We start from the raw sequence: 25,031 nt of genomic DNA on the forward strand, positions 1-25,031 counted from the left end.
ACCATCGGCGTTCGGTTACAACAGGATTGGTGATGCGAGACTTATTATTAGTAGGCTATTAGCGGCTGAATCTGCAATGTCCAGCAACTGAGTCAGATCGCGAAAATGTCCCAATACTTTTCATGCAAAAAATCAATGGAATGTATTAAATATCAAACAATGCAAAACAATGACAAATATACTTCCCTACTGCATGCTAAATTATTGTATTTCTTCATCCCTAGTCAAGTTATCAAAAGAAAATTCTTGAAACTTGTTTTCAGAAAAATCAAGTTTTCTTCAGAAAACGTTCCTTGTCTAGTTATTTAGGCTACATGTTTTGCCACTGAGCACGTTAGTAACGGGACACCATCTCTAAACCGCTTTGATACTGTGTCTATAGACTGTAAAAAAAAAAGTATTTTATATATATGCAATCAAGCCACGAATGATCCAACTCCACCACAGCAGATGGCGCCAGGATAGGTTTGAAAATGAAGAGGTCATTGAACTGATCACTGGAACAGCAAGAGTTATTTACATCCGGCTAGAATGAACGAGCCTTCTAACTTCCTCGAGTTACAGTTTCGTAAACGTTCCGATTTTTCAGCACCAGAATGTCTAAACTAGATATGTTCAGGGATTTGATCACTCAACGATTAACAACGGCAGCTTTGGAGATATTCGCGGCCGTTGAAAAATCGTTTGCCGAGTTCGAAGAGGAGATTAATCATTCAAAGGAGGCGAGCGCGCGACTTCAACGGTTGTTAGACATTGTTACTCAACCTGAAATCAAGCTTCACCGAACAGGTTCGATATCAATAACTATGGCTGATTATAAGCTGGTGTGTTTGTATTCATTATATCTTATTTGATGTAGAACGGTCAGAAAATGAGTATATACACCTTAGCGTAACGGTGTTTACTGTTATGCAACCCGATGCAAGACTCTCTGGATAGGCACCTAGTGATGTTACGCTTAATACCGTGCTCACAAAGCGGTATCGACCTTTCGAGACAAAGCAAAAACCACGTCATTACCTATCGAAGTGTCGAAGTGACGTCCGAAGCTTTGGACGTCAGACGAGCAGCTGAGACAAACGGCGTTTTATTTAATCGCTTATACAGACATCAGGAATCACTAATATTCGTAGGTTATAGAGTGTAGACACAGGCCTATTTATGGACGCTATAGAATACACTCATTGACAGAGCCAGAGATACAAATAGATTGCCAGAGATAGATAGACAGAGATAGATACAGATGTGAGATGTGAGAGAGTAGGTGTACACAAGCACATATCTTTCTCTAGTTTTACCAGCCTTCAAATATGTCCATCCCTTTCCCAGTTACAAAAGCATGTTCCAAAACCTGAGCCAATAGTCTACATTAGCAAATAATAATTTATTCATTTCGCATATACTTAAAAAAAATGTGGTTACCAAGATTCGAATTTGGTAGAACGGTTTGTAAGGCAGAGCTCTTTACCACGAGGCCATACTGAACCTAACTATTCACAAGAATATATTTATAAGAACCGGAACATAAATATAATGAATGTAAAATTGGAAAGACGTTACGTTGTTTATAATACAACAACATATATGATAACATATTTTTGACACTTACACATCGACACATTTGCCACATAACCTTTATTTATCAAGTTGTCAATGACGATTGTGAGACTGATGTCGCGAGGACGTCGACGTCACAATTCTTTCCATCGCTCGATACAGTCGCCATTAGGGATGGGCATTCGATTAAATTGTCTTAATCGATCGTCGGGAGAATTAACGATCGATTTTCGATTAATCAATTTCATTTTTTACATACAAGTTTACTATAGGCCATATTAAAATGCAATGAGAATAGAAAAAACACAGCATGTTTCCGCATTGAGATCTGTAGGTATTACAAGAAGAACGACTATTTCTGTAACTCCTAGAAGCGGAGCCGACAGCTAGAAGCCGGTGCTCAAACACAGCTAACCCTAATTTTTTTCCCGGCTAATTAACAAAGCTTCATAAAAACCTTCGTCCTCAACAATACTTAAGGGTAGCATATCCATCTCGATGGACTTGCAGATCCGTTGGGTAATTTTCTCTGCTCGTTGTGCATCGCAGCACCTCCGTGCTAACAGGAGATTGCCCAGAGAGCAGGATGCACCGCCACTAACCAGGGTCGGATGTACGTTCTTCAAGTGGAACATCAATTGAGTCGTGGAGGAGTTGTATTTTTACTCAGCTTTGCAGTGTTGGCAGTGAACAAATACATTTTTAAGTCAAAATGGTCTCGCGCTACACTTTGCCGTGACCTCTTCATGTTTACTTTAGAAATACATGGACACTCGCTGGTTACTGAGTAGGCCTGTGGCGTTTTTTTCCAAACATTGGCTTCGTTTGGTAAAATATTTAATTGCTGCCACATAGCGAAATCCATTGCATTCCTTCAAGACTCACACTACGCAACAGAACACGTTTTATTGATGAACAAATAATGTCATAGACTAAATTCTTAATGATCGATAATCGATCGTCGATTAATTATGCCCATCCCTAGTCGCCATACCATAATTCGACCAGCTGATGTCGCTAGGGAGAAGATGTAAAGAGGGTTTTCACCGACGTCACGTTCTGGGTGGTAACCCGGATGCGTGGCCATATTGGAGGCACTCTACTGAACGGAGTACAACCAAAGAACGTATATTCTATACTCTTTGGTACAACTGTAGCCATGTCTAAACGACCGAAATGGTCATCAAAACGCGTCCAAGATCCAAAGGCATATAGGGAAGGACTTGGACCACAAGAAAAGGGTCGATATTTTGAGAAATTAGGATTTATTGGCGGTGCAGATCCCTACCAGTTAGCACCATCTACTTGGATCCGTGACGACCCGGTGATTCTGCCTTCAGTTGGATATCTCGATATTGTTAACTACCTGGTTTTCTCGCCAAACCCATACACATGCAGTAGTTTGATATGAATTATATTATGTCAACGTCAGCTTTACAGTAAAAAAGGGCACAGTAAAAACAATAAAAGCAGTAATTGTTTTTACTATTTACTATTAAAAACTATTATTATCGCGACCCGATCCCCGGACAAGCGGCAGATGACGACGACGACTATTAAAAATATTATCATTACAAAATTTGTTTTTTTTTTTCAATCAATAATTGGCCGACTAGGCCAGTGAGTTGCTAGTTTAACTGTCCCGACGTTGCTAGTTTTACTGGCCCCGGGCCATCGTTATTGTCGAGCCATGCATACTAATGTATAGGTTCAAAGGCATGCGATTTGAATGCAATAAATGGCGCTCGCGCGCTATGCACGCTCCCATTCATGTGAAGTTCCGAATTCACCTCGCATCTAAACCTTGACTAGGTTCTAGGTTCGGGTTAAGCCTCGATTGTTCAACGTATTTCTCTGCCCCTGCTGGGGGATGGGCTGGCTTGGGCCATTATACTGCCGGGCTGAAAATGGGTCCCACTCCGGCCCAGGTGGCCCTGACAGTATTTATATATAATATTTATAATTGCGCAGCTCCCCCTGTCAATGATCTAGCACCCCCTTAGCACCTGCATTAAAAATTATCTGGCGCCGCCCCTGTTTGCGACCTGTCTGAGTACCCACCCTACGTGTGTTTGAGAAAGAGAGCATGCGCAACAACTGAAAACAGCACTTTTTAATCCACAGTCTGATCATGCGATTATTTTGATTGAAACCTAGTGTAGCCTATTAGCTTACTTATCAGTCACACAGTAACTTAACACATATCGTTTTATTCAGTGTTTGAAAAAAACGAAGAGAAAGCAGGCGATCCGCTGGACCAATTTATGAGCAGGCAGAGCGGCCCACCATGAATTCTCCCGATTTTCCCGATGGCCACTCCGGGCCTGAGTACTATTAATAAATGAGCAATATTTTTGGGGGTGCTATCGGGGTGCTTTGGTTGTTCTTGGGGGTGCTGAAGCACCTGCTAGCCCCTCCCTAGCGCCGCCGATGGTTGAAAACAACAGCTTTCTGATCCAGAATAGGCTATCAGCTGCCCTGAAAAGGGACCAAAGGTTCACATGCCTATAGCCTACAAAAAGACAAGTACTAAAAACGATGTATCAACATCAGAAGAAATGTTCTCACCATAAAATGCTTTTTAAGATAGGATATATTACTCTTATTGTTTAAGTCAATGAAATAAATGAAAAAATAAAACATAATAATTCCCCACCTACCATGGCCTTTCTGTCCAACCTATACATACACATGTATTGGTATTACATTTATACTATTAAATGTACATAATGCTGGAGCAGAATGGAAGAAATGTATGCCGGGGGAGAGCATTTCATGGCAGGCCTTGTTTTCAATTAGATGTAAATGCAATGCACCCCCTGCTAAAGGTGCCAGTATGGTACTCAGACTCCGTTACGGATGGGCGGGCTGCCGGATAGGACGGATTAATTAGCATTTCTGTTGCCTTTATGGTTCTCCGAAGGCTAGGGGTGCTGAAAACAATTCACCGCCAAAACAGTAGGTGGAGAAGCGTTTTTTTGTCGAACACACGTTGCTTTGTTGCGTCTTTGTAAGTTAGAAATCGTCGTTGTTTATCTCCCATCTCCACCACCAAGTGTATAATCCAATGTGAAAAATGATAAACAAAAAGACTGATATAATTTGAAACAAAAAAATCCATACAAACTGTATGTACAGTCAAAACTACAATGTACTACTCCAGGTCACTAAACTGTGGCAGTCAGTGCACAGACAACAAACTCACGTTTCTGAATTCGCTAGAGTAGAGCATTAACTAGCTCACAATAAACTTTCTCTCCAAGAAGTTCTCATCACAGACGTCTTTCAAGAAGACGACCTTAGAGAAAACGCCTTTCATTCGAAGTCGTCAGCGTTGTCGTCGAGTGTTTATGTACCTCCTCTCGGCTTTCCTCACACACAGTGAACGATGGCAGCTAACAGACAAAGACTGTTGATGGAGCTGGAGCTGCTTGACATGGAAGAGGAGTGCTTTTAATGCAACTTATGAGACTCTACCGCTCTACCGCTGCAGATATTGATCGCCACGAATTGGCCGTCATTCGCGCATCTTTATAGTCTTTTATCGATGTGTGTGCCAAATGGTGGAGCATCGAATCAAGCAATAAACCCCAAGAGGCCGTGTTGTGTGCTGATTTGAGAACAGGTAAGGGCTTTGTTAGGCACGACACGAAGCGGAGTGCCGAAAAACCCCTTACCTGTTCTAAAATCTGCGCAAAAAACGGACTCGTGGGGCTTATTACTTTTCTAAAACTGTTACTTCAAATATTTGATATGGTTTCATAAATAAAAACAATTAGAAACAAAATATTTAAATAATAAACCGTCATTGTTCCACCACTACAAAGTATAGTTCCTACATAAATTGTTGCCATGCAACAGCCAGATGGACACCTATTCCACCAATTTCAAGCCCTGTGCTCAAATAAGGTAAATGGCTAGTAGAACATAACATTTCATAATCATTTCAGTAAATCAAGCAGCGCTGCAAGACCCAGTGAAATGTTACACAGCTAGCAAACTAACGTTAGGTAGCATCGCTAACAACATTGTCTAACTCAACTTCGGTAGGCTATCCTCAGTATTTGTAATCTAGCTAAATTTATACTGTATCTGAAATAAAATAAATATCTTATTTTAAATATCAGCAAGATAATTACTCAGAATTGTAATATGAACAGATGTCAATACCCTTTGTCCAAAAAGAGCCTGTAACTTTCCACTGCATATCCAGAAAACCAGTTCTACATCACTCACACAAAAATTCTATAATGAAAGGAACACCCAAGATTCAGACAACTCTCGACCGCCATAGACTTGTCTCCTTGCTGCATGCTGCATGCTGCAAGAAACAAACTATGTTGACTCCATCGACTCTGCACTACTTGATAAAAGACTTTCCTAACGCTATGGATGTTCTTGTGGCATGAATGAAGTAGGAATATATGTATTTAGCTGTGTATTATTATATGTAACTTGACTGTATCAGTTATCAGGGAAGAGGAGGCTGGGCTAATCAATGCGCGCAAATCTACAATTAAATATTTCTTTGCCATGTTAAACAGTAAAAACTAAACAAAAATAATTATATATTTGTAGCGGTAAATTGTTTAATTGTGGGTCGTCGCCACAAATAGGTCAACGTATGGGAAACACTGCGCTACGTTGAAGAAGATCGGGATCGGGATCTTCCTGGTCGGATGGTGGAGGCAGGATTGCGATCTCCACATTAGAATTTAGTGCAAGGAAAATTGCACTTGTGTCAGTTTATGCGCCAAATATTTTTGAAGGCAATTTTTATAAGATGCTCTCAGATGCTGGAGTTAACAGAATATTAGAACTGACCCCGCTGAAATAAATAAATCCTTTCAGACATGTTATTCTAATTTGTATGATCAGAGGTTACTCTGGATAAGACCCACTGCTACAGGTGGTTAAATCAGCTTGACTTGCCTCACTTATCAGTAGAGGAATCGGCTGACTTAGACAAATTGATCACTATAGAATAATTAAGAGTGGCAGTACAGAGTATGCAAAAAGGATAATCACCGGGCTTTGATGGGATAACCCCTGAATTTTATGCAACTTTTTGGGAACACCTTGGTCCTTTCCTTCTTGACACGGTTAACTTCTCTATTGAGAAGGGTGAATTCTCAAGGGATGTTAACACAGCCTTGATTTCCTTGCTCTTGAAAAAGGATAAGGATCCCACAGAGTGCCCTAGCTATCGACCTCTGAGCCTGTTAAACTCTGATTTAAAAATCTTTGCAAAGCTCCTAGCCCGTCGTTTGGAGTCTATGTCAAAATAAGTCAATTCTGACCAAACAGGATTCATAAAAACGAGGATGGCAGCAGATAACGTTGGACGCCTTCTCCACATTGTTGATGCTGCAGAAGACCGTAAGCGACAATGTCACTTCTCTCTCTTGGCGCAATGAAAGCCTTTGATGGACTTGAATGGTCATTCTAATGGTTAGTTTTGGAGGTGATGGGCTTTGGTAACACTTTCATTGGTATGGTTAAAATTATGTACTCTGACCCTTCAGCCCGAGTCTTAACCGGACGCACCTCCTCTTCTTTATTTCCAGTGTCTAGATCTGCACGCCAAGGTTGCCCCATGAGTCCTGCATTATTTGTACTCTCCCTAGAGCCTCTGGCCCAAGCCATTCACCAATCGACTATGGTGTCGCCAATACGTATTTGCAATACACAACATCACCTCTCATTGTTTGCGGATGATGTTATGTTTTTTTAGAAGATCCCTCCCAGTCTCTTCCTCATCTTCTATCCTTATGCGAAGAGTATGGAAGCTTATCTGGCTTTAAAATTAACTGGTCAAAGTCTGCACTACTTCATTGAAATGATTCTGCTTGCAATTCAACCATATCTACTACCATCCTCGTGATTAAATATTTGAGTATAGAGGTTTTCCCTTGCTTGAACCAGGTTGTTTAGCATAACTACTTGGTTGCTCTGAACAACATTTCGAAAGATATTGGACAATGGATGGGTCTCCCCATGTCTCTTCTAGCCTGTATCTCTGTGGTTTAAATTAATGTTTTACCCAGGGTTAATTTTGAGAGCTCTATGCTACCTCTTTCCCCTCGTTCTGATTATTGTCATAAATTACAGTCAACAGTGTCAAAATGTAATTGGAAAGGCAAGCGGCCGCAACTTAAAATGTCCACTCTACAGAGGAGGAAGGGAGATGGTGGGTAACTTTAAACATTATTTTTGGTCTTATGTGTTAAGCCCTCTTCTCACCTGGTTTGACCCGGATACGTCTGTTTGCTGGCGCACTTTAGAAAGTGCTATGACAGAGCAATGGACACTCCATTACGTTATTTTTGCTAATATCTCCAATAAACAGTGCCAGCTGTGCTTTGGGCCCATTATCTCTCATCTTTATTAAAACATGGAGATTGGTTGAAACCAAGCCCCCACCCCTCGCCCCTCGGCTTGAAGCAACGGCCCCGGTGGATGTAGGTGGTATTGCATGTACGGTTAGGTTTCCGACTCTTCCGGTCGTTTTTATTTTATTAACTCCATTCAACATTTACAAAACTATCTCCCCCAATAATTTTTGTTTGATTCTCGAACCTGGCTCATACTACTAGCTTTTTCATAGAAATTTTTTTCCCGATTTTTGCTAAGTTTGAAACCAATCCGAAATGGGTAAACTAGCAACCCATTTATTTGCTTAGTCAATGAAAGTTGCCTGCAAATGTGCTGGCGGATACTAACAGGGCAAAAGCACAAAAGTTCACATTGGCCGATAGCCGATTTACATGAGCTCTCGGAGCTAGGGAAAGCTAGACAGGAAGACACGGAAATGGAAAGATGGCTGCGTCCAGTCTCGCGCTCTCGCTTGCCTCACTGCGCCACTGAGCACTTTTCATAGAAATGAATGGGGACGCCATCTTGGAAGACAAAAGTAGCTTACTCTAGTTATATTAACTCTATGGTTGAAACATATTGCCATGTAGCATGTACCTGACATACACTTTCTCCGTTACTCAACAATACAGCACTCCTGATTGGTGGGAGGCCTATAACAGCTCCACAGTGGGAACAGAAGGGGGTTCATTATCTAAAGGAAATTTTTAGCGAGGCTGGTTTGTTACCTTTTTCCAACTTACAAAACGCACTCAGTCTACCACGTTCCTCATTTTTCTTTTACCTTCAACTAAGATCAACACTCAAGGCATCTGGAAATGATTTACTATGCAGCCAAAAACTTGTGGTATGGTATCCAGGCTTTATCAGTTTTTGGTGATATCCGGCCGCTCTGGGCTTCCTATTGAGAGGGTCTGGGAACGCGACTGCCCAGTCCTGAACACAGATCTTGACCGGCATGATGTATGGTCTAACATTCCGAAAGTATCACGCAATCCAGACCATCAGCAGATTCACTAAAATTTCATTCATAGGACATATTTCACCCCTCTGAAAATGCATCACATGAAAGTAATTAACAGTCCTCTATGCACTTTCTGCCCACTAAACGCACAAGGTACATATCTTCACATGATCTGGGATTGCCCTCCTGTTTGTCAGTTCTGGAACATTGTTGCATCCAAAACGTCTGCCTAAATAATTGGGGTGTGCTTGCCTTCGGCGAGCACAAACCATTGTTATCTCACATATTATTATTATTATTTCTTTTTGCCCCCCTAAAACTTTGTTAATATTTGGACTACATAGACAACCTCGGTGTCAAACGTTTCGTTTTGGTAGGAATTGAGTTGCTTGTATTGGGATTTACGTTCCGTTGCACGGTTTAAGTAGAAATTATGTTTTTGTGGCGAAAAGTGAAGCTAACGGTGGCTAACTTGCTAGCCACAGTCACCGACGCCACTAACGTCACCAACGTCACGAAAACTCGCGTGACTATCTCTAGCAGAACATTAGTTTAGCAGCTCGTTAACTTCTGGGAGATGGCTAGGCTAACTGCTTTACTGCAAGGCAGCTGCAGAAACGCCACAAGCAAAGAGGCCTTGGTGATAACTATTTGCTCATTTTACTTTGTGATATGACACACAATTGTAATGTGTATTGTACAATACAAGCTAATATCATTAAGGAAGTACATCTACTTTCGGAAACAGTAGTCTACTATTTCACTGAAGCATTAGCATCGTCATGATGCTAACAGTGCATTCACACTGCAGCGACGCGAATCGCTTGCCATCGCTTGCCTTCCCACAGTTCACCACGCTCGGGGGCGTTTCAAACAGATAAATGTAGAATGTAGTTCTCTAAAGTCACTATTGTAGTTGTCATGGCCAAGTGTGCAGACTTGGGTTTACGTGGTTGCAACATCGATCAAAATACAACTTGTATACAACATAAAAAACTGTTTAATAGACACGTTGACATGTGTAAAAAACATTTTACTTTATTCCTCAGTCTCTGCTAATCTGTCGATACGATAGAGAGTTCCAGCCGGGGTAGCTACTGTAGCTAGTTACCACAGAACGAAGTTACGTAATGTGACTAAACTGAATTTGAAAGTACAAGCACCCACAACTTCGGCAAACCTTGCGCCGTGCATTGTTTTTTTTAAATTAACATCTCTGTACAAATACAGCTATGTATCTTACAGGACTAGGTAAGCAGCCACACAAACGATTAGTTTCTCCTCCACCTTGAAACCTAGAAAGCTAGAAATGTTTGCCATGGTTGCTACGTTAAGACAAACAAGAAAACACTCCAATTGGCCATCGCTAGCGAAAATCGCTCCTCATTTCGCTCCGTTTGCATAATGCTTCAGTGAAATTAGCCTCTGTTGCCCGGGCAACACATACTACAGCGGTCTATGATGCATCTGTTTTCAATCGGTAAAATAAACATTCCTCACAAATACATTTTCGTTGTAGGATTTATTATGACATTAGATTACAGGTAAACAATTTGTGGGTGAAATTATCATTACCTGTGGTTTCAAACCAGTGTAGCTCACTGCATTGCTGTAGCCTAGTCTAGTAGCTAACAAAAACATCTCCACAGCTGTTAACAGTACTGTACTACTGTAGTAGGAAGTTAAACGGAGGCACATGTTTGCCACTAACCTTACTTAAATAAAAAGTCTTTCAATAGGTGAAACTATCTGACTAGTCACTACTAACCTGAACTCCATTGCTACAGCCTAAACCTTGTCAATCTGTTCATGAAAATAATTCATTTCAGCCTAGACCGTACAACGGAAGTAATGTTAAATCGAATTCAACCAACGCAATCGCTACCAAGACAGTCTAGCAGTAGTAGTAGCCTACAATTTACCTTGGCAGCTTCTCCACACAGCAGGGCTATATCGCATTTTGCCTTGTTACTGACAATGATCGCTACCACTGACATTTTTATGAATGAGTGATTTTCCCCAAAATAAATGTCAAGCTTATTTACGTTTTTGGGGGCATATTTTCAGTTAGCCTATGTTACTATTTGAATCGCGATTCCATCTGAGATAGCTACTGCTGGTAACATCGTCGTTAAAATAAGCTTCAAAGGGGGTTCTTTATTAATGAATGAATGCAATATGACTAAGTTAAATGCCTGAAAATATCACAGGAAAACTTACAATGACGTTTATTGGCTTAATGCTAAGAGCTTCTTAAGAGCGTTCTAAGAGCGTTCTAGAGCGCTCTTCGAACGTTCTTAAGAAGTTCTTATGAGCTTCTTAACGAATCTGGGAAACCTGGCCAATGACGTTTAAGTCATAGAGATTAGGTCAATTTTTACACCGGTCTGCCAAATGTATTCGTTTTGATTCAACTATGAGGTTGCTGATCACCAGGGCCGACGGACTAGGTAGACAAGTGCTACAGTTGTGGGGGGGCCCAAGGCAGAGAGGGGCCCATGGGAAGTTTAGATTTTGGTTTTAAGTAGCCTATTTTTTGGTTTTTGTTCAAATGGTTTAATTACATAACTACATGTCACGATGAATATCGATCTAAATGCAAGCTTTGCGTATTAATTTAGTACATTATTGTATTCCAAAATTCTAAACACCCCTTGCAAAAATCGCATAATGGTTCAGTCCACACAACTGATTTCACAGCTCGATTGGGTATTCCGCCCCCAACGTAGCCTTCCCAACTGAATGCCTTACGGTAAGGCATTCAGTTGGGAAGGCTACGTGCGCCGCAAAAGACTTTTATCTGGATGGAGATGCGGCAACATGTCACAACTACAGAAGTTAAAGTCTGGCTCTCAGAAGCGAAAGGAAAAGAAAGAGAGGGAGAAAAAACAAAAAGAAGGAAGTCAGGTTCTGACTAACTTCTTTACAAAGAAAGGTGAGCACAAAACGTTTAACCACACAAGGTGAAACCCCATTCTTAAAGTATCGTTTTTAAAATGAACAGAGACAAGTTAGCAAGCAGACAATAGGCTACACTTTCAATTAAATGAGGCCTCCCTTGGTTAGTATGTTAATGGATAAATAAAGTGTACGGTAGGCTAATATTGCAATAGCAGGCTACTGATTTGAAGCAAGCTAATATCAAATTAATACTAAGCCGTTATTAGGCTACTACATGATAAATAATAACCTATGGCATATAGGCTATAGTTAGCCCCATAAGTCATGACATGACACAATGGCTATATCATCCTAGCTGCCTGCTAGTAAAACTTAATTTGTGAAACAAATTACAGAAACTGTCACAGAAAGTGGACCAGCAGCAACAACCCCCTCATCCTCCTCTGATGCAGACTTGAGACAAGGTGAGCTTAGTTCAACATGAAAGCAGAAATAAACTAGTTTGACTTGAATGACTGTAGCAACCTTGTAGCAACTTTTGGACCGATTCTGAAGTTTGCTGATATGTCAGAAGAACAAACAAAAGTGTCATGCCAGACTCTTACAAGAGCATATCCAAAGGATCTCACAGCTGGATTCGAGGAGGAAGTTTTGCACCTGAAAAAAATACATCAGGCAACATTTCCTCAAGACCTGTCACCTCTTCAGCTCCTTAATGCCATTTATAATCTCCAACTACAGAGCATTTTTGGAAAAATCTGTATAGCATTGAGGATTTTCTGCACCCTACCCGTAAGTGTTGCTGGCGGAGAACGGGCTTTCAGCAAAATGAAGCTAGTCAAAAACTACCTGAGGTCCACCATGTCCCAGGACAGACTGAACAGTCTTGCTCTTCTCTCGATTGAAAGCCAATTGGCAAGAGCATTGGACTTTAAGGACCTTATCAGGGATTTTGCCAACAAGAAGACCCGTCAGTGGGCATTTTCTGCGACTCAGTGATATGTTAGGGTATGGCCCTGGGGGGGGGGGCCCTTCCGGACTTCTTGTATAGGGGCCCAGAATTTGGTGCTACGGCCCTGCTGATCACCATTCCCTCTTGCAGGGGAAGTAACAACTTTGTTGCACGGGCATTCTTTGTTAGCTACAAACATTTGCTGGGCGTCTAGCATATGGTCTAGCTGGCTATTTGTTACTAAGTAACAACTTTGTTGCAGGAGCATTCTTTGTGCATTGCGAGCTAACAGTGTCCGGTAGGCTTCTTCGCTATAAATGATGATGTCGCTATAAATAAGGTTGTAAACCGAGACCACTAAGCCCTTAAAGAAAATGTTAAGTCAAAGAAACAAAAGAAAGGTTTGAGGTTACTCTGAAAATTATTAATAAAATAGGCTAATGTAATAATAAAACTGCTAAATCCTTCTCTAACTAGGCTCCTCTATATTGCATGATGAAACAAAACGTTTTTTAAGTAATCGATAAGCCTGTGCTTGCCCTCATTACTCAAATAATGCCGATCAGGGTGGTAAAATTACAAAATAGGACACGAGTGTCTCAGAAATAATATAGAGCTATTTGTCCTCTAGGCCAACCAATGAGAATATTGTGAATAAAAACAATACAGACACAGGCGGCAAATAAACAGGCAGATGTTAGCCTTGCATTGTTTGAAAAGCGGGAAGCCATCTAGTATATAAGAGGCAGATGTTGGATGTCGGATCATATTACACCATGGAAAACCAAAGTCGTCCCCACGTCTGGATCGTTGGCAGCTCGTTGGTTTACTGGCTTGCACAACACGCGGAGGAGGTCGAACTGTACCCCGACCTTGCACTGGAGTGCCATATTGAATGGGTAGGGGTGAGGGGCATGAGGTGGGAAGACCATGTGCCTAAGCTCCGTGAGAAGCGTGGCATGCTTCCCAGCCCGGACATAATGGTGCTCCACGTCAGGGGAAACAACCTCAGCCAAGTGACTGGGCTACACTTGACGAGGTGGATGAAGCGAGACCTGGGGACCATCATGGAGATGTTATCAAACACTCTGCTGGTGTTTTCGGATATCCTGGAACACTGCGTCTGGAGGTATCAGAGGAGCACCAGCGCTTCTGGTATTGACAGGGCAAGACGTCGAGTCAACGCAGCGGTGTCTAGCTTCCTGGCCGACAGTGGGATGGGGAGCATTCAACACCCCCAAATACGACACGGTTTCGTGTGGATGTACCGACCCGACGGTGTCCACCTTGATCACGTTGGAAACAATGTGTTCTTGGGAAACATCCAAGACGGTCTCCGACAACTCCTGTGCTAGCCACAGCACACACAACAACGACTCTTTTAAGAGCCACCCAAAATGTAAAAAAATGAACAATTACACCATTCAAAGTGCCATTGTAATTTTACAACCATGGGGTCTTACAGGGTTAAATGGTACCATCTTTACATATTTGAAGTGTGTCATAAAAAGCGGCGTCACATAGGATACATTGTGAGCTCAGCTCACGGTGTCCTACTCTATATAGCGAGCAACTCCACATTCATACGTCTCTGAGCTTGCTTTAAAATAACAGAAAACATTAATATATTGACGTTGATACATTAAGATGCTTTTATGAATCAATATGTCCTACCACTTGAGAAACACTGTCCTACACATAATTAGACAAATGCAATATTAGACGTCCCATAGCCTACAACCACATGACCAGGTGCAACAGGTGCCTCAGAGGATTAAGGAGTTGAAGAAGCATATGCTGTGTGTTCCTCTTGTTGGGCAACCAAAAAGTTGTTTATATCTGATTACAATTTACTAAGTTACCTACAGAGCGCTACATCTTTATGAGCTACATTTGGACTCCTTTTCTTCCAACCAACTAGTATCACCTCTCCTCCATCTGAGTGATACATGTAATTCTTACAAAATTCTTACCAAATTATTATCAAGGGAACACAATGGTCAGAACTGCAGTCATACACTTAAACCCTAACCAAACACCAGGAGACTATGGGCAGCTGGGGCAGCCGCAAGCACACCCTCACAATTTCCCCAGACATTGTATGCTCTCTAGTTGATACTAAATCTGTTACTATCAGGGTTATATTCTGAATGATTTGTCAGCCCTTCAGCCAACTAAACCTCCAAAACGTGCAGTATTTGCTGGACTTACAGCTGCCAAGAGAATGATTGCAACCCGTTCGAAACCACCTCAGGACTTGTCTATTCGCACATGGACCCTTTCTTTTTTGGATGTCATATAAATGGAACTCTACAGCTCGCATAAATGGAGCGTCAGAAAAGACTTTGGACACATGGTCCAACACTGCTGAATCCTTGAAATAGATGCTGTAGACTTGTGCGATAATCTTCTTATGTCTATTTGTGCATGTGTTCAATTGTGAACCCTTATGTCTTTTGTTTGTCTGTGTGTTTGTGTATGTCTCTTTCTATATGTCATAGTGTTTCCCCTATGTTGATTTTTCCGTGGCGGCCCGCCACGGTTAAATTTCTGCCACCACGGTATCAGAATTAGAGCTGTACAAACTTTTAGGCCGTCTATCAGCCGTGGTTGTTAGAGCGCATGTCGGAGAATAGCACAGACGCGCTTCACAGCGCAGTTGAGATTGAGCGTGTGCGTCCTTGAGAACTGTAAATCGTATAACTTATGTTGTCAGTTCATTTAAGCCTGTTATTGTATAGTTCTTGCACATTTAAATTAAGTTAACTGGTGATTTTCGTTGTTTGTATTTTTCCCCTGCTAGCGAAATTGCACGTCTGTTGATTTGATAGCGATTGCTCTCGTTTGTATTTTAGGTGCATTATTATGCTTAAGTAGCCTAGTTTTAATGAATAAATAGTGGGTATATTATTATTCCTTGCTACAGAATGCTTAGCCTATTTAGATCAAATGAAGCAGACAGTGTACATGCTTCCGAGTGGCCTACCTTAATCTATAGGCTAGGCCACTGCATTTACAATAAATTGTTATGTCAATTATTAATTGGCAGCATTTATGCCATTTAGAACATACTGTAAGGTGTCTTTAATAATGCAAATGTTATTTATTTAGGGGAAATAGGGTGAAAATGTGCAATATTACATTAGCTATTAGACTATTACATTAAGCTGCTCTGAAATATGGGGGGGGGGGGGGGGGGGGGGGGGTAGACCTGGGGGGGGGGGGGGGGGGGTAGACCTGACCGGCCCCCACTGCTAAAAAAAATCCTAGGGGAAGCACTGTCTTATTTGTAAGCTGCAGACATCATTCTTACTGTTGTGGTTTTTATTATGTGTCCCTCCTCCCCCTCTTTCTTCTCTGTGTTTTTTGGTCCTGGGACACGTTTTCATGTCTTAGCATATTGTTGTAATTTGAAAGAACCCCCAGGGTTTTTCCTGGGTCAAAATGGGTCTTCAGTGCTTTTTTTTTTAACCATTTCATAAATAATGTAGGCTATGCTTGAGGAAATCATTTTGCTTCCACTTTACATTAAAATAGATAGGCTTATAGATTGACAAGTCCAAGCCCCATGGTGCTATCATTTAGGGCCTAAGGTTCAAAGATTATCAAGGTTTACATTTATATGCAAACTACTGAAATGTGTAAGGGATAATGTATAGAACAAGATACACCGCTTCGCATCGGGGTGCTGTTCGCCCTGTCGGGGCTTATTTTCCCGATAATGACCGGTGTTCTATACATTATCACGTTTATTACACGGCTACTTGACGAAAAAACACCATCGGCGTCAGCAGTATTTTGAGAGTGGGGGGGACACATTTTGCCGATGGTTAAAGATGTAGATGCAATTTCCCGCATTCTGGTGCATTTACCAAAACTATTTACCTTAGTTGTTATCCATATACTGAGGGGCTGGACATAAAAATACTTTGAAAACTAAACTTCCCAATAAGCAATGGGACATCTTCAACTACCTGTCACCTTTCAGCACTCACCTCAGCAACAGAGCTGTCTCCACTGCCCCTGTATGCTGCCCCTGACTCCCTCTCAATCTCAACCACCTAGGCTATATCAGGAGACACAGAGATGCATTGAGCATTCTGTCATATTGATAATTGAAATAAGTTTAATGTAGATTGTTCATATGAAGATTTCTGAGATGTAAATCATGTTATCAGCATTTTAAATTCACAATTGGTATAGGTTTAGTAGCCTAATAATCATGTAGGCTACATAAAACATTAGCATCTCCCTAAAGCATGACTGTACAGTTCAGAAATGGTCAAATGTGTGTTCAAACCTATAGTCTTTTTCACAGATCACATCCTTAGGATGTAAGCTTTCAGAAAATACATGATTTAGGTGGTTGAATCAGTTTCCCTAAATGGCACAGCCCAAAAAATTATCAGCCATATACTCCATTTACCAATACCGAATTTATTATGCATGAGCAGCATACGAATATGGAGAGAAGGACGTGTCTCTTGTATCATTAGATAACATCCTGAGGGTATAAGCTTTCAGAGGATATATGGTTTTAATGGTTGAATCAGTTTTGCCTTCATGTTACAGACTAACACGGAGCTAGCAATGAAATTGTGCGAATTGCCAAAATTACAAGTTGAGCAACCTTGTTTAATTTGGAAGACAATTCTGAAATAAAGGGTTTTTCTTTCTTCTTTTTTTCCAGTCGTTAGAAAAACTAGCATGTAGACTTTTTTTTTGCCTTAGGCGCTCGGGATTTGTCATAGGCGCTCGGGAAAACGGCTTACTGACAGTTCCTATCAACCGAATAGGAACTGTCATGTGCCAGTGGAGGCACACATTTTTTTTTACTGGGGCAAAAAAGGCTGCAAAGTCCCTTCCTCCCGTTCATGATGACTACTAGGAGAAGAAAAACGTGTAAAAAAAAAAATAGAAAGCTCAGTGGGGGCAGGGACATTTTTCAGGGGCACTGGCCCCCCTGGAGGCCCCCGTGTAGAAACGCTCCTGGTCTACAGTTTTAACAAATCTCCATTAGTAGCGAATTTCATTTGATATTAGTGCATAACACTACTTGCTTTTGGGGACATCGATAAGATGCAGTGTTTCCTACACATAGACTAATTTGTGGCGGTGCGCAGAATTGACACCGGCCACCACATTGCGTTTCGTAAAAAAAAAAATTAGTAACACTGTTTAGGCTAAAACACGCAGCGTATTCGTTCAGCTGTATTCCCTTTCCCTGCTCTCCCTCCGTCTCTCTGTCACTCACGCGTCTCTCTCACATACACACACACAGTCACATTATTATTATTTATTGTGGACTTAAAGTATTATTTATTGTGGACTTAAAGTTTTAGTAGCACTTATTATTATAAATGTTGTTTAGTTTAGAGGAGGAGGGCCTCGTATAAGCGTTTATGCTTCTTCCCTCCTCCTGCACCTGTTTTATCCATTGTTTTTGTATTATGTTTTTATATAATATTTTGTGCAAATAAACAAACAAACTCTTCTTTCCCCCAGATATGCAGCAGCTTTCTGTCCCGGAACCTGAACAGATTAAAGAGGAACAGGAGCTCTGGACCAATCTGGAGGAAGAGCAGCTCAAAGGACTGCAGTCTGAAACTACAGACTACACGTTCACTTCTACCAGTGTGAAACATGACTGTGATCAAGAAGGCTTTTCTGAATGTTTACATCTTGACCAAACTGTTAAAGTGGAGAACAGAGAAGGAGACTCTCTACCCACCAACACAACCGAGGAGCAAATCAAAGCAGAGCCTGATCGACAAGACTATGCAGCATCAGAACCAGGCAGTGACTCTCAGCCTCTCTCTGTTGTAGCTCCAGACTGTCCTACAGCTCAGAGTTTGGAGGAGGAACATGGAGGAGAGCTGCTTATTCGAAACAGAACACAAAACAATGAGGCTCCGCCAAGGTATATGTTGCGTTACAGAAGACAAACACTACATCAGTGTCTAATATGTTACAAAACTTTTAGTGTAAAGAGGGATTTGGTTTATCATGCAAGGAAACACACAGGAAAGAAACGATATCAGTGTCAACAATGTAAAAAACAGTTTAATAAGAGTTCTATTCTGGTTGTGCACATGAGAACACACACAGGAGAGAAACCTTTTCAATGTCAGGAGTGCAGCAAAGGCTTTTCTCAAAGGCAATATCTGATACAACACACAAGGACACACACAGGAGAGAAACCTTTTCAATGTCAGGAATGTAACAAACACTTCACTCAAAAAGGTAGTCTGGTTACACACATGCAGAGACATTTATATGCACCGTATAAATGTCAAGAATGTAACGAAAAGTTCAAATGGAAGTCACAATTGGTTGTGCACATGAGGAAACACACAGGAGAGAAACCGTATCAATGTCAGGAATGTAACAAAATGTTCAAATTGAAGTCACAATTGGTTCTGCACATGAGGACACACACAGGAGAGAAACCTTTTCAATGTCAGGAGTGCAGCAAACGGTTCAGTAAGAAGGGTAATCTGGTTGTGCACATGATGTCACACACAGGGGAGAAACCTTATCAATGTCAAGAATGTAACAAAATGTTCAAATTGAAGTCATATTTGGTTATGCACATGAGGTCACACACAGGAGAGAAACCTTATCAATGTCAGGAGTGCAGCAAAGCCTTTGCTCGAAGTCGTTCTCTGTATAAACACAAGACAACACACAGGAGAGAAACTGCATCAGTAACCACAATGTAACAGATCTTTTGCTGGGTGGTTGAGTAGGGGTGGGCAGTATACCGGTATGAATGCTATCGTGATATCCTTTCTCGCGTCAGCCCTCACTGATGCAAGAAAGTAGGCCACATAACTTTATTCGTACAGCGTGAATTAATGTAAAATACTAAGCACTGTTATAATAAACAATAAAACAATATGGTCCTGTCTTGTTTGTTCTGGTTCTTGATATTCTTCCACTGAATATTTTCTTACATGGCACAGCATGTGGTCAGTATGTTTGTATTCTTGAGTATACCTGACAGTGTCAGAACATATGAGCGGAATGGAGCGGTGAGAATCTCCGCTCCCCCGCTCAAAACCGCACCAGGCCGCTCCGCTCATTATCGCTCAACGCAGATAGCATCCCGCTCCACTCGAATCGCCCTACCGCTCGCTCCAAAAAAGGAAAAAATATAATATAATAATATGTATTTAACTTTTTGATTAAACAGCTGCTCAAAGAAGTAAAGAGCACAAATACATTTATTTGCTACATTTACATTTAGTAATTTAGCAGACGCTTTTATCCAGAGCGACTTGCATTAAGTACAGGCACATTCCCCCGAGGCAAGTAGGGTGAAGTGCTTTGCCCAAGGACACAACGCCATTGCACGGCCGGGTATTGAACCGGCAACCTTTTGACTAGCTCGATTCCCTAACCGCTCAGCCACCTGACTTTGCTAACATTTTGCATAGTTCCGTTGAGTGAATTCCAGTACTTTTGTTCTGTCCGTGTTTGGAAACATAAGGGATGACTTTTTTCTCTCACAGTATGACCCAACATTAATTAATTCACGTTTACTTTATCTCCAAAGAACGTATTAATTTAAATGAACAAGTTATTAAATCATGTCACTGTTTTCACAAGCTATTGGTTAATTGTAAAAAAAATAATCCTAAAATGTATTTAATAAGGCCTAAATTAAACAGTGCATCTAGACAAGTTACAACCACTTATGGCACATCTCTTCTTTGACAACCCTGTGGATAAATGTGTTCCGATTATACAAAGAGCGTTTATCCCACCAGCCCTAAGGGTCTTCATAGACAGAAGTAATGCTTTCCTGACAAGTATCTGTCAGGAAACATAGTTATACTTTCAGCAGGCCCATTATAGTTTATCGATAGACATAGACACCTACAGTATACAAACATGCAGTATGCACACACACACACACATAAGGTATACACATACATATACCGTATACAGTATGCACACACCCTCCCACAGAATGAACAAACACACATAAGATAAATCACACACATACATTGTTACAATCCCACTGAGACTCAAGCAGCACAGCCAAATCAGAGGAGTCGGACACGGTGAGTTAGGTTTGCACGGCGGTGCGTTTAATGAACAACAAATAAACAAAATAGAAAACTCAGGTCACCTTCGGTTGTGCATTGGCCGGGGAAGTTCTCTTTGTCTCAGGAAGCTGCTTCTCTGCAGGGAAGACCTGCTTCTATAGTGGACACCAAGAAAAACACATGAGGTAACCATCTCAGTTTGGCCACTCTCCGCCTCTCCCTCCTCTGAGGTCCTCTGTTCCCCCTTTGAGCTGCCGTGACTTTGCTTTTGTAAGCAGCGTCGCCAATGACGATATGAGGTGCAGCTGCAACCTTCCCCAACTAGCAGAGGAGTGGGGGGGCTGACCTGGAGAGCTGCTGAGCTGGGTGGAGGTGCTGTCCATGGTGCTGGAGGTGCCATCTCAGTGGGGCCGCCACAGTATACAAACACATTATAAACACACACAAATATACAGTATAAACACACATACTGTATACACATTCACACACATACTGTTTATTTCAATGAATGGCTGTATCTGATGTTATGTTTCCTATCTACGTTATAGCATTTCAGTCATATACTGATGTACACTAAAAGTTTGGCGTGAGAGGGAAAAAGCTCCAGGTAGAGAATCATCCGCCACTATTATCCCCAACCAGCACCGCCCTGCTCATGCTGGAAAAGGTTGTCAACACAGAGGATCGGAAACCCAAATCTGTGCATCCTTTTATTTGTTCTCACTTATTTGTTGTTTCACTTGTCTTGTAAACCATTTATTTGTATTATTGCTTGCTAACATTGTAGTATCTTCTTACTTTTAGACATTCTGAACAACATGTTATAGAACAATAAAATAGATTTTGTAGAAGTATAGGAACCTCAGTACTAAGTCCCTTGGACTGGAGGGTGACCAGTGTAATTACGTGTAGAAATTATCAATTATAGATACTGTTATTGTTTCTATTATTGGTTTATGATGTATCTAGTGGGCAGTGTTGGGTAACGTTACTTTTTAAAGTAACTAATTACAGTTACTAGTTACATTTCTTGTAAAGTAACTAGTTATGTTACTTGGTTACTTGCTGTAGAGAGTAAGGCGTTAAGTTACCTTTGAGTTACATTAAGAAAAGTATTTTATTTCTAAGACATTCACCTTGGTCACTCCTATGCCCAGAAGGTACATTTAATGGGTTGACCTCAGCAATAGCACATATTGTACTGAATATTCAGTGTCCCTTGCATATAACATGATCAATCCTCATTATACAGCAAGATGGATCAAGGTAATAATCCACTATAATGAAAAGCAATATTTGCATGAAGTTCTTCAATCAAGAAACTCTTTAGTCAATAAATAATGTTGTAAAATGTCAGGCAGACGTCTAGTAGTTAGCTAGCTCTACAAGGGCTAGGTTTGAATCTAGGAGCAAAACGAAGCTAAGCTATAGCTATGCTAGTCTAGGTATATGGTAGCAAAATGGTGTTCACTTATGTACTGAACCAGACTATTTTACTTATTGTAATATAATCCTAAACCGAAACCACTTTCAGCAACACATCACACAAGCTTGAGTTCAATACATTATTTAATGTGACATTACGTAGGCCTGTACATGCAAGTCTTAAACAACTATTTAGCTGGTCGGCTCCATGACGCCGGGTAAATTGGGCTTGTGAGACTGCGCACCAAAAGAACGAAGGGGAACCCACCTGTCTAGCAGATGAAGACGTTTTTGTAGGTACCTAGCGAAAAGGAGCCTCAACTTTCCAGACTTTTAGCTACATGCTGAGTGCTCTCGACCAAAAGACTAAATTAAGTAACGCGTTACTTGTTTGAACAAGGAACTAGTAACGGATTCATTCAATTAAATAAGTAACGCGTTAAGTTACTCGTTACCTAACAAAAGTAGTCAGACTACTGTAACGCATTACATTGTAACACCCAACACAGCTAGTGGGTAATGAGGATTGTAGTTTAACATGTGTCTCACTAGAACTGTACAACAGGGTGTGCCAGATCTCCAACCCAGTTTCCAGTTCACCTCTAATATGATGCATGAAAGGACTTCTGTGTGGTCTCCATGTATAGGAGAGGTTAAGGAGTTAAAGATTGGTTATGATACAGAGTTATGATAAACTAGCTCACGTAACATAGAATGATTAAGTTGTAGGTTTGATATATATGTATTAATTGCTCTTCTCCCTGTACACCAACAGCTGCACCTCCAGTCACCCGGCCATCAAACTCTTTAGGTTTGCGGACGACACCACCCTCATTGGGCTCAACTCTGGTGGGAATGAGTCTGATTACAGGTGAGAAGCTGACAACCTGGTGCAGCCAGAACAACTTAGAGCTCAATGCTCTTAAAGGGGTCATTGATTGCAGAACCGAATTTACCTTGTCACAGTTGAATAGCGACAGTTCAGGGGGTAAAATGGTCGTACAGTGAACCTCAAAGTCCATCAACACTTCTTTCCTATGCAAATCTCACAATTAAAAATGTAGCTGTAAAACGGTAGGTTTGGAAAAAGCTACCTAACTGACGGTGGCTCCACCTTTTTTGGCTCTGGTCTGGTACAGATTCAAATGAATGGTCATCAGCAGCCTTATGCAGAGCTGGATAACAGTTGCCATGTCAGGAATGTACTTGCTCATGTAATTAATCATGCCTAATGCACGCTTTAATTCCTGCACGTTAGTGGGTGCCCGTAGCTCCCTTATGGCACTTACTTTGCTTGGGTCTACTCTTATTCCTTTAGCGTCCACAATGTGGCCCAGGAATCGCAGCTCTGGTTGTGCATACACACACTTTTCCTTGTTCAGCTTGAGGCCAGCCTGTTCCATCCTCTCAAGTGTGGCTTGGAGGTGTCTGTTTTGTGCACTCTCGCTTGCCTCACTGAGGCACTGAGCACTTTTTTATAGAAATGAATGGGGACGCCATCTTGGAAGACAAAAGTTGCTTCCTCTAGTACTATTAACTCTATGGGCTAGTAGTACGAAGTTGCCAGTTGGTAGGTAGTTTGTCACATATCATAAAGTGTATGCATGCTGTTAGCGATTGTAATTGTTGCGTCTATTCCAATATGTAACTAGAGAGTGTACAATTTCTGGGGAAATTGTAGGGTGTGCTTGCTTGCGTCATTTGCAGGTGGGTCCGTTTTCCCCATCTAGTGATATTTTCAAGCATTTAGCCTACTCATATAGGCTCTGTGCACAATCGTACTGACGAACTTCCGCTGTAGCAAAAATTCTGGCTATCGGGCTATATTAGGCTATCATGTTTCAAAGAAAAACGATTATGGATAGAGAGGGGCAGAAATACAAATGATAATACATAACAACGAACAGTTAGCGTTTCAAATAAAGAAAAACAAGCTTCTATACTACACTAAAATGAACACATCGCTAACTAGCTTAGACGCTAACCGACCGGGACACCAAATTATACTACTTACGCTCATAGTTGTGCAGATAACTGGATATGTACAGTTTGAATCCCTTGTCCCGCTTGCTTGTTGGAGCAGGGGAAAAAAGCATTTACGATGCGATGGACGTCACTGACGCTTATTTAAGGCAGGTCTTGGAGACATCTACTAAAGCTGAGCATTTTGGAAACTCAGGTGATGGTCTCCAGTAAACCGGAAACTGATTTCCCGAATTTTGGCTACAGCGGAAGTTCGTCAGTACGATTGTGCACAGAGCCTATTGCATAATTCATTAAGAACACCCTTTGAAACAAGAAACCCCTTTTGAAACAAGCTACTGTAACAACGTTGTCACTGGCAGTATTTCAGATGGAATTGCGATTCAAATAGTACCGTCTGCTAACTGAAAATAAGCCCCCCAAAACGTAAATAAGTTCGATATTAATTTAGGCGGACATGGCTAATTCAAAAGCAGTTTGCTAGAGGCAAGCTAGCTGCCGTTGCTATCAACACTTCACTGATTGTTTGAAAGCGCCGGAAATGAGAATGTTTCTTTTGTAAGGGATAATGTATAGAACGCCGGTCATTATCGGGAAATTAAGCCCCGACAGGGCGAACAGCACCCCGACGCGAAGCAGCGTTCTATAGCCTACATTATCCCGCTTATTACATGGCTACTTGCCAACAAAAATAACTTAACACAGTGTGTCTTTTTACAATGTATTTGTTACCATTCGTATTGTTGATCAGCAGAGAAATAGTTCGCCAAAGACGTTGAACTTCATAGACTTTGAACATTCTTTAGGCTTCAAATCAGCT

The 25,031-nt window shown here is 41.3% G+C and overlaps 1 protein-coding gene across 3 annotated transcripts; it reads left to right on the forward strand.

The window, feature by feature from the left end:
• The first annotated feature begins 528 nt into the window (after positions 1-528).
• Positions 529-19,618, forward strand: LOC124471333 (oocyte zinc finger protein XlCOF20-like). 3 transcript variants are annotated; one of them, XM_047025813.1, is made up of 3 exons: positions 11,262-11,831; positions 12,193-12,261; positions 18,255-19,618. In XM_047025813.1, exons 1-3 carry the CDS (start codon positions 11,639-11,641, stop codon positions 19,469-19,471), a joined length of 1,479 nt encoding a protein of 492 aa, XP_046881769.1. In that variant the 5' UTR covers positions 11,262-11,638; the 3' UTR covers positions 19,472-19,618. The 3 variants fall into 3 exon arrangements, with proteins under 3 accessions (XP_046881770.1, XP_046881771.1, XP_046881769.1); XM_047025814.1 differs by lacking the exons at positions 11,262-11,831; positions 12,193-12,261 and adding an exon at positions 529-789; XM_047025815.1 differs by lacking the exons at positions 11,262-11,831; positions 12,193-12,261 and adding an exon at positions 699-824.
• The last annotated feature ends 5,413 nt before the right edge of the window (positions 19,619-25,031 follow it).

The sequence above is a fragment of the Hypomesus transpacificus genome, chromosome 9 (assembly GCF_021917145.1).
Source record: "Hypomesus transpacificus isolate Combined female chromosome 9, fHypTra1, whole genome shotgun sequence".
Taxonomy (NCBI): domain Eukaryota; kingdom Metazoa; phylum Chordata; class Actinopteri; order Osmeriformes; family Osmeridae; genus Hypomesus; species Hypomesus transpacificus.

What these genes read in the sequence shown, in the direction of transcription:
- LOC124471333 (XM_047025813.1), top strand. Translation starts at nt 11,639, where the DNA reads ATGCCTTACGGTAAGGCATTCAGTTGGGAAGGCTACGTGCGCCGCAAA. An exon ending in TAACTTCTTTACAAAGAAAG is followed by an intron (nt 11,832 to 12,192) that starts GTGAGCACAAAA and finishes AACAAATTACAG; the next exon opens with AAACTGTCACAGAAAGTGGA. An exon ending in TGATGCAGACTTGAGACAAG is followed by an intron (nt 12,262 to 18,254) that starts GTGAGCTTAGTT and finishes TCTTTCCCCCAG; the next exon opens with ATATGCAGCAGCTTTCTGTC.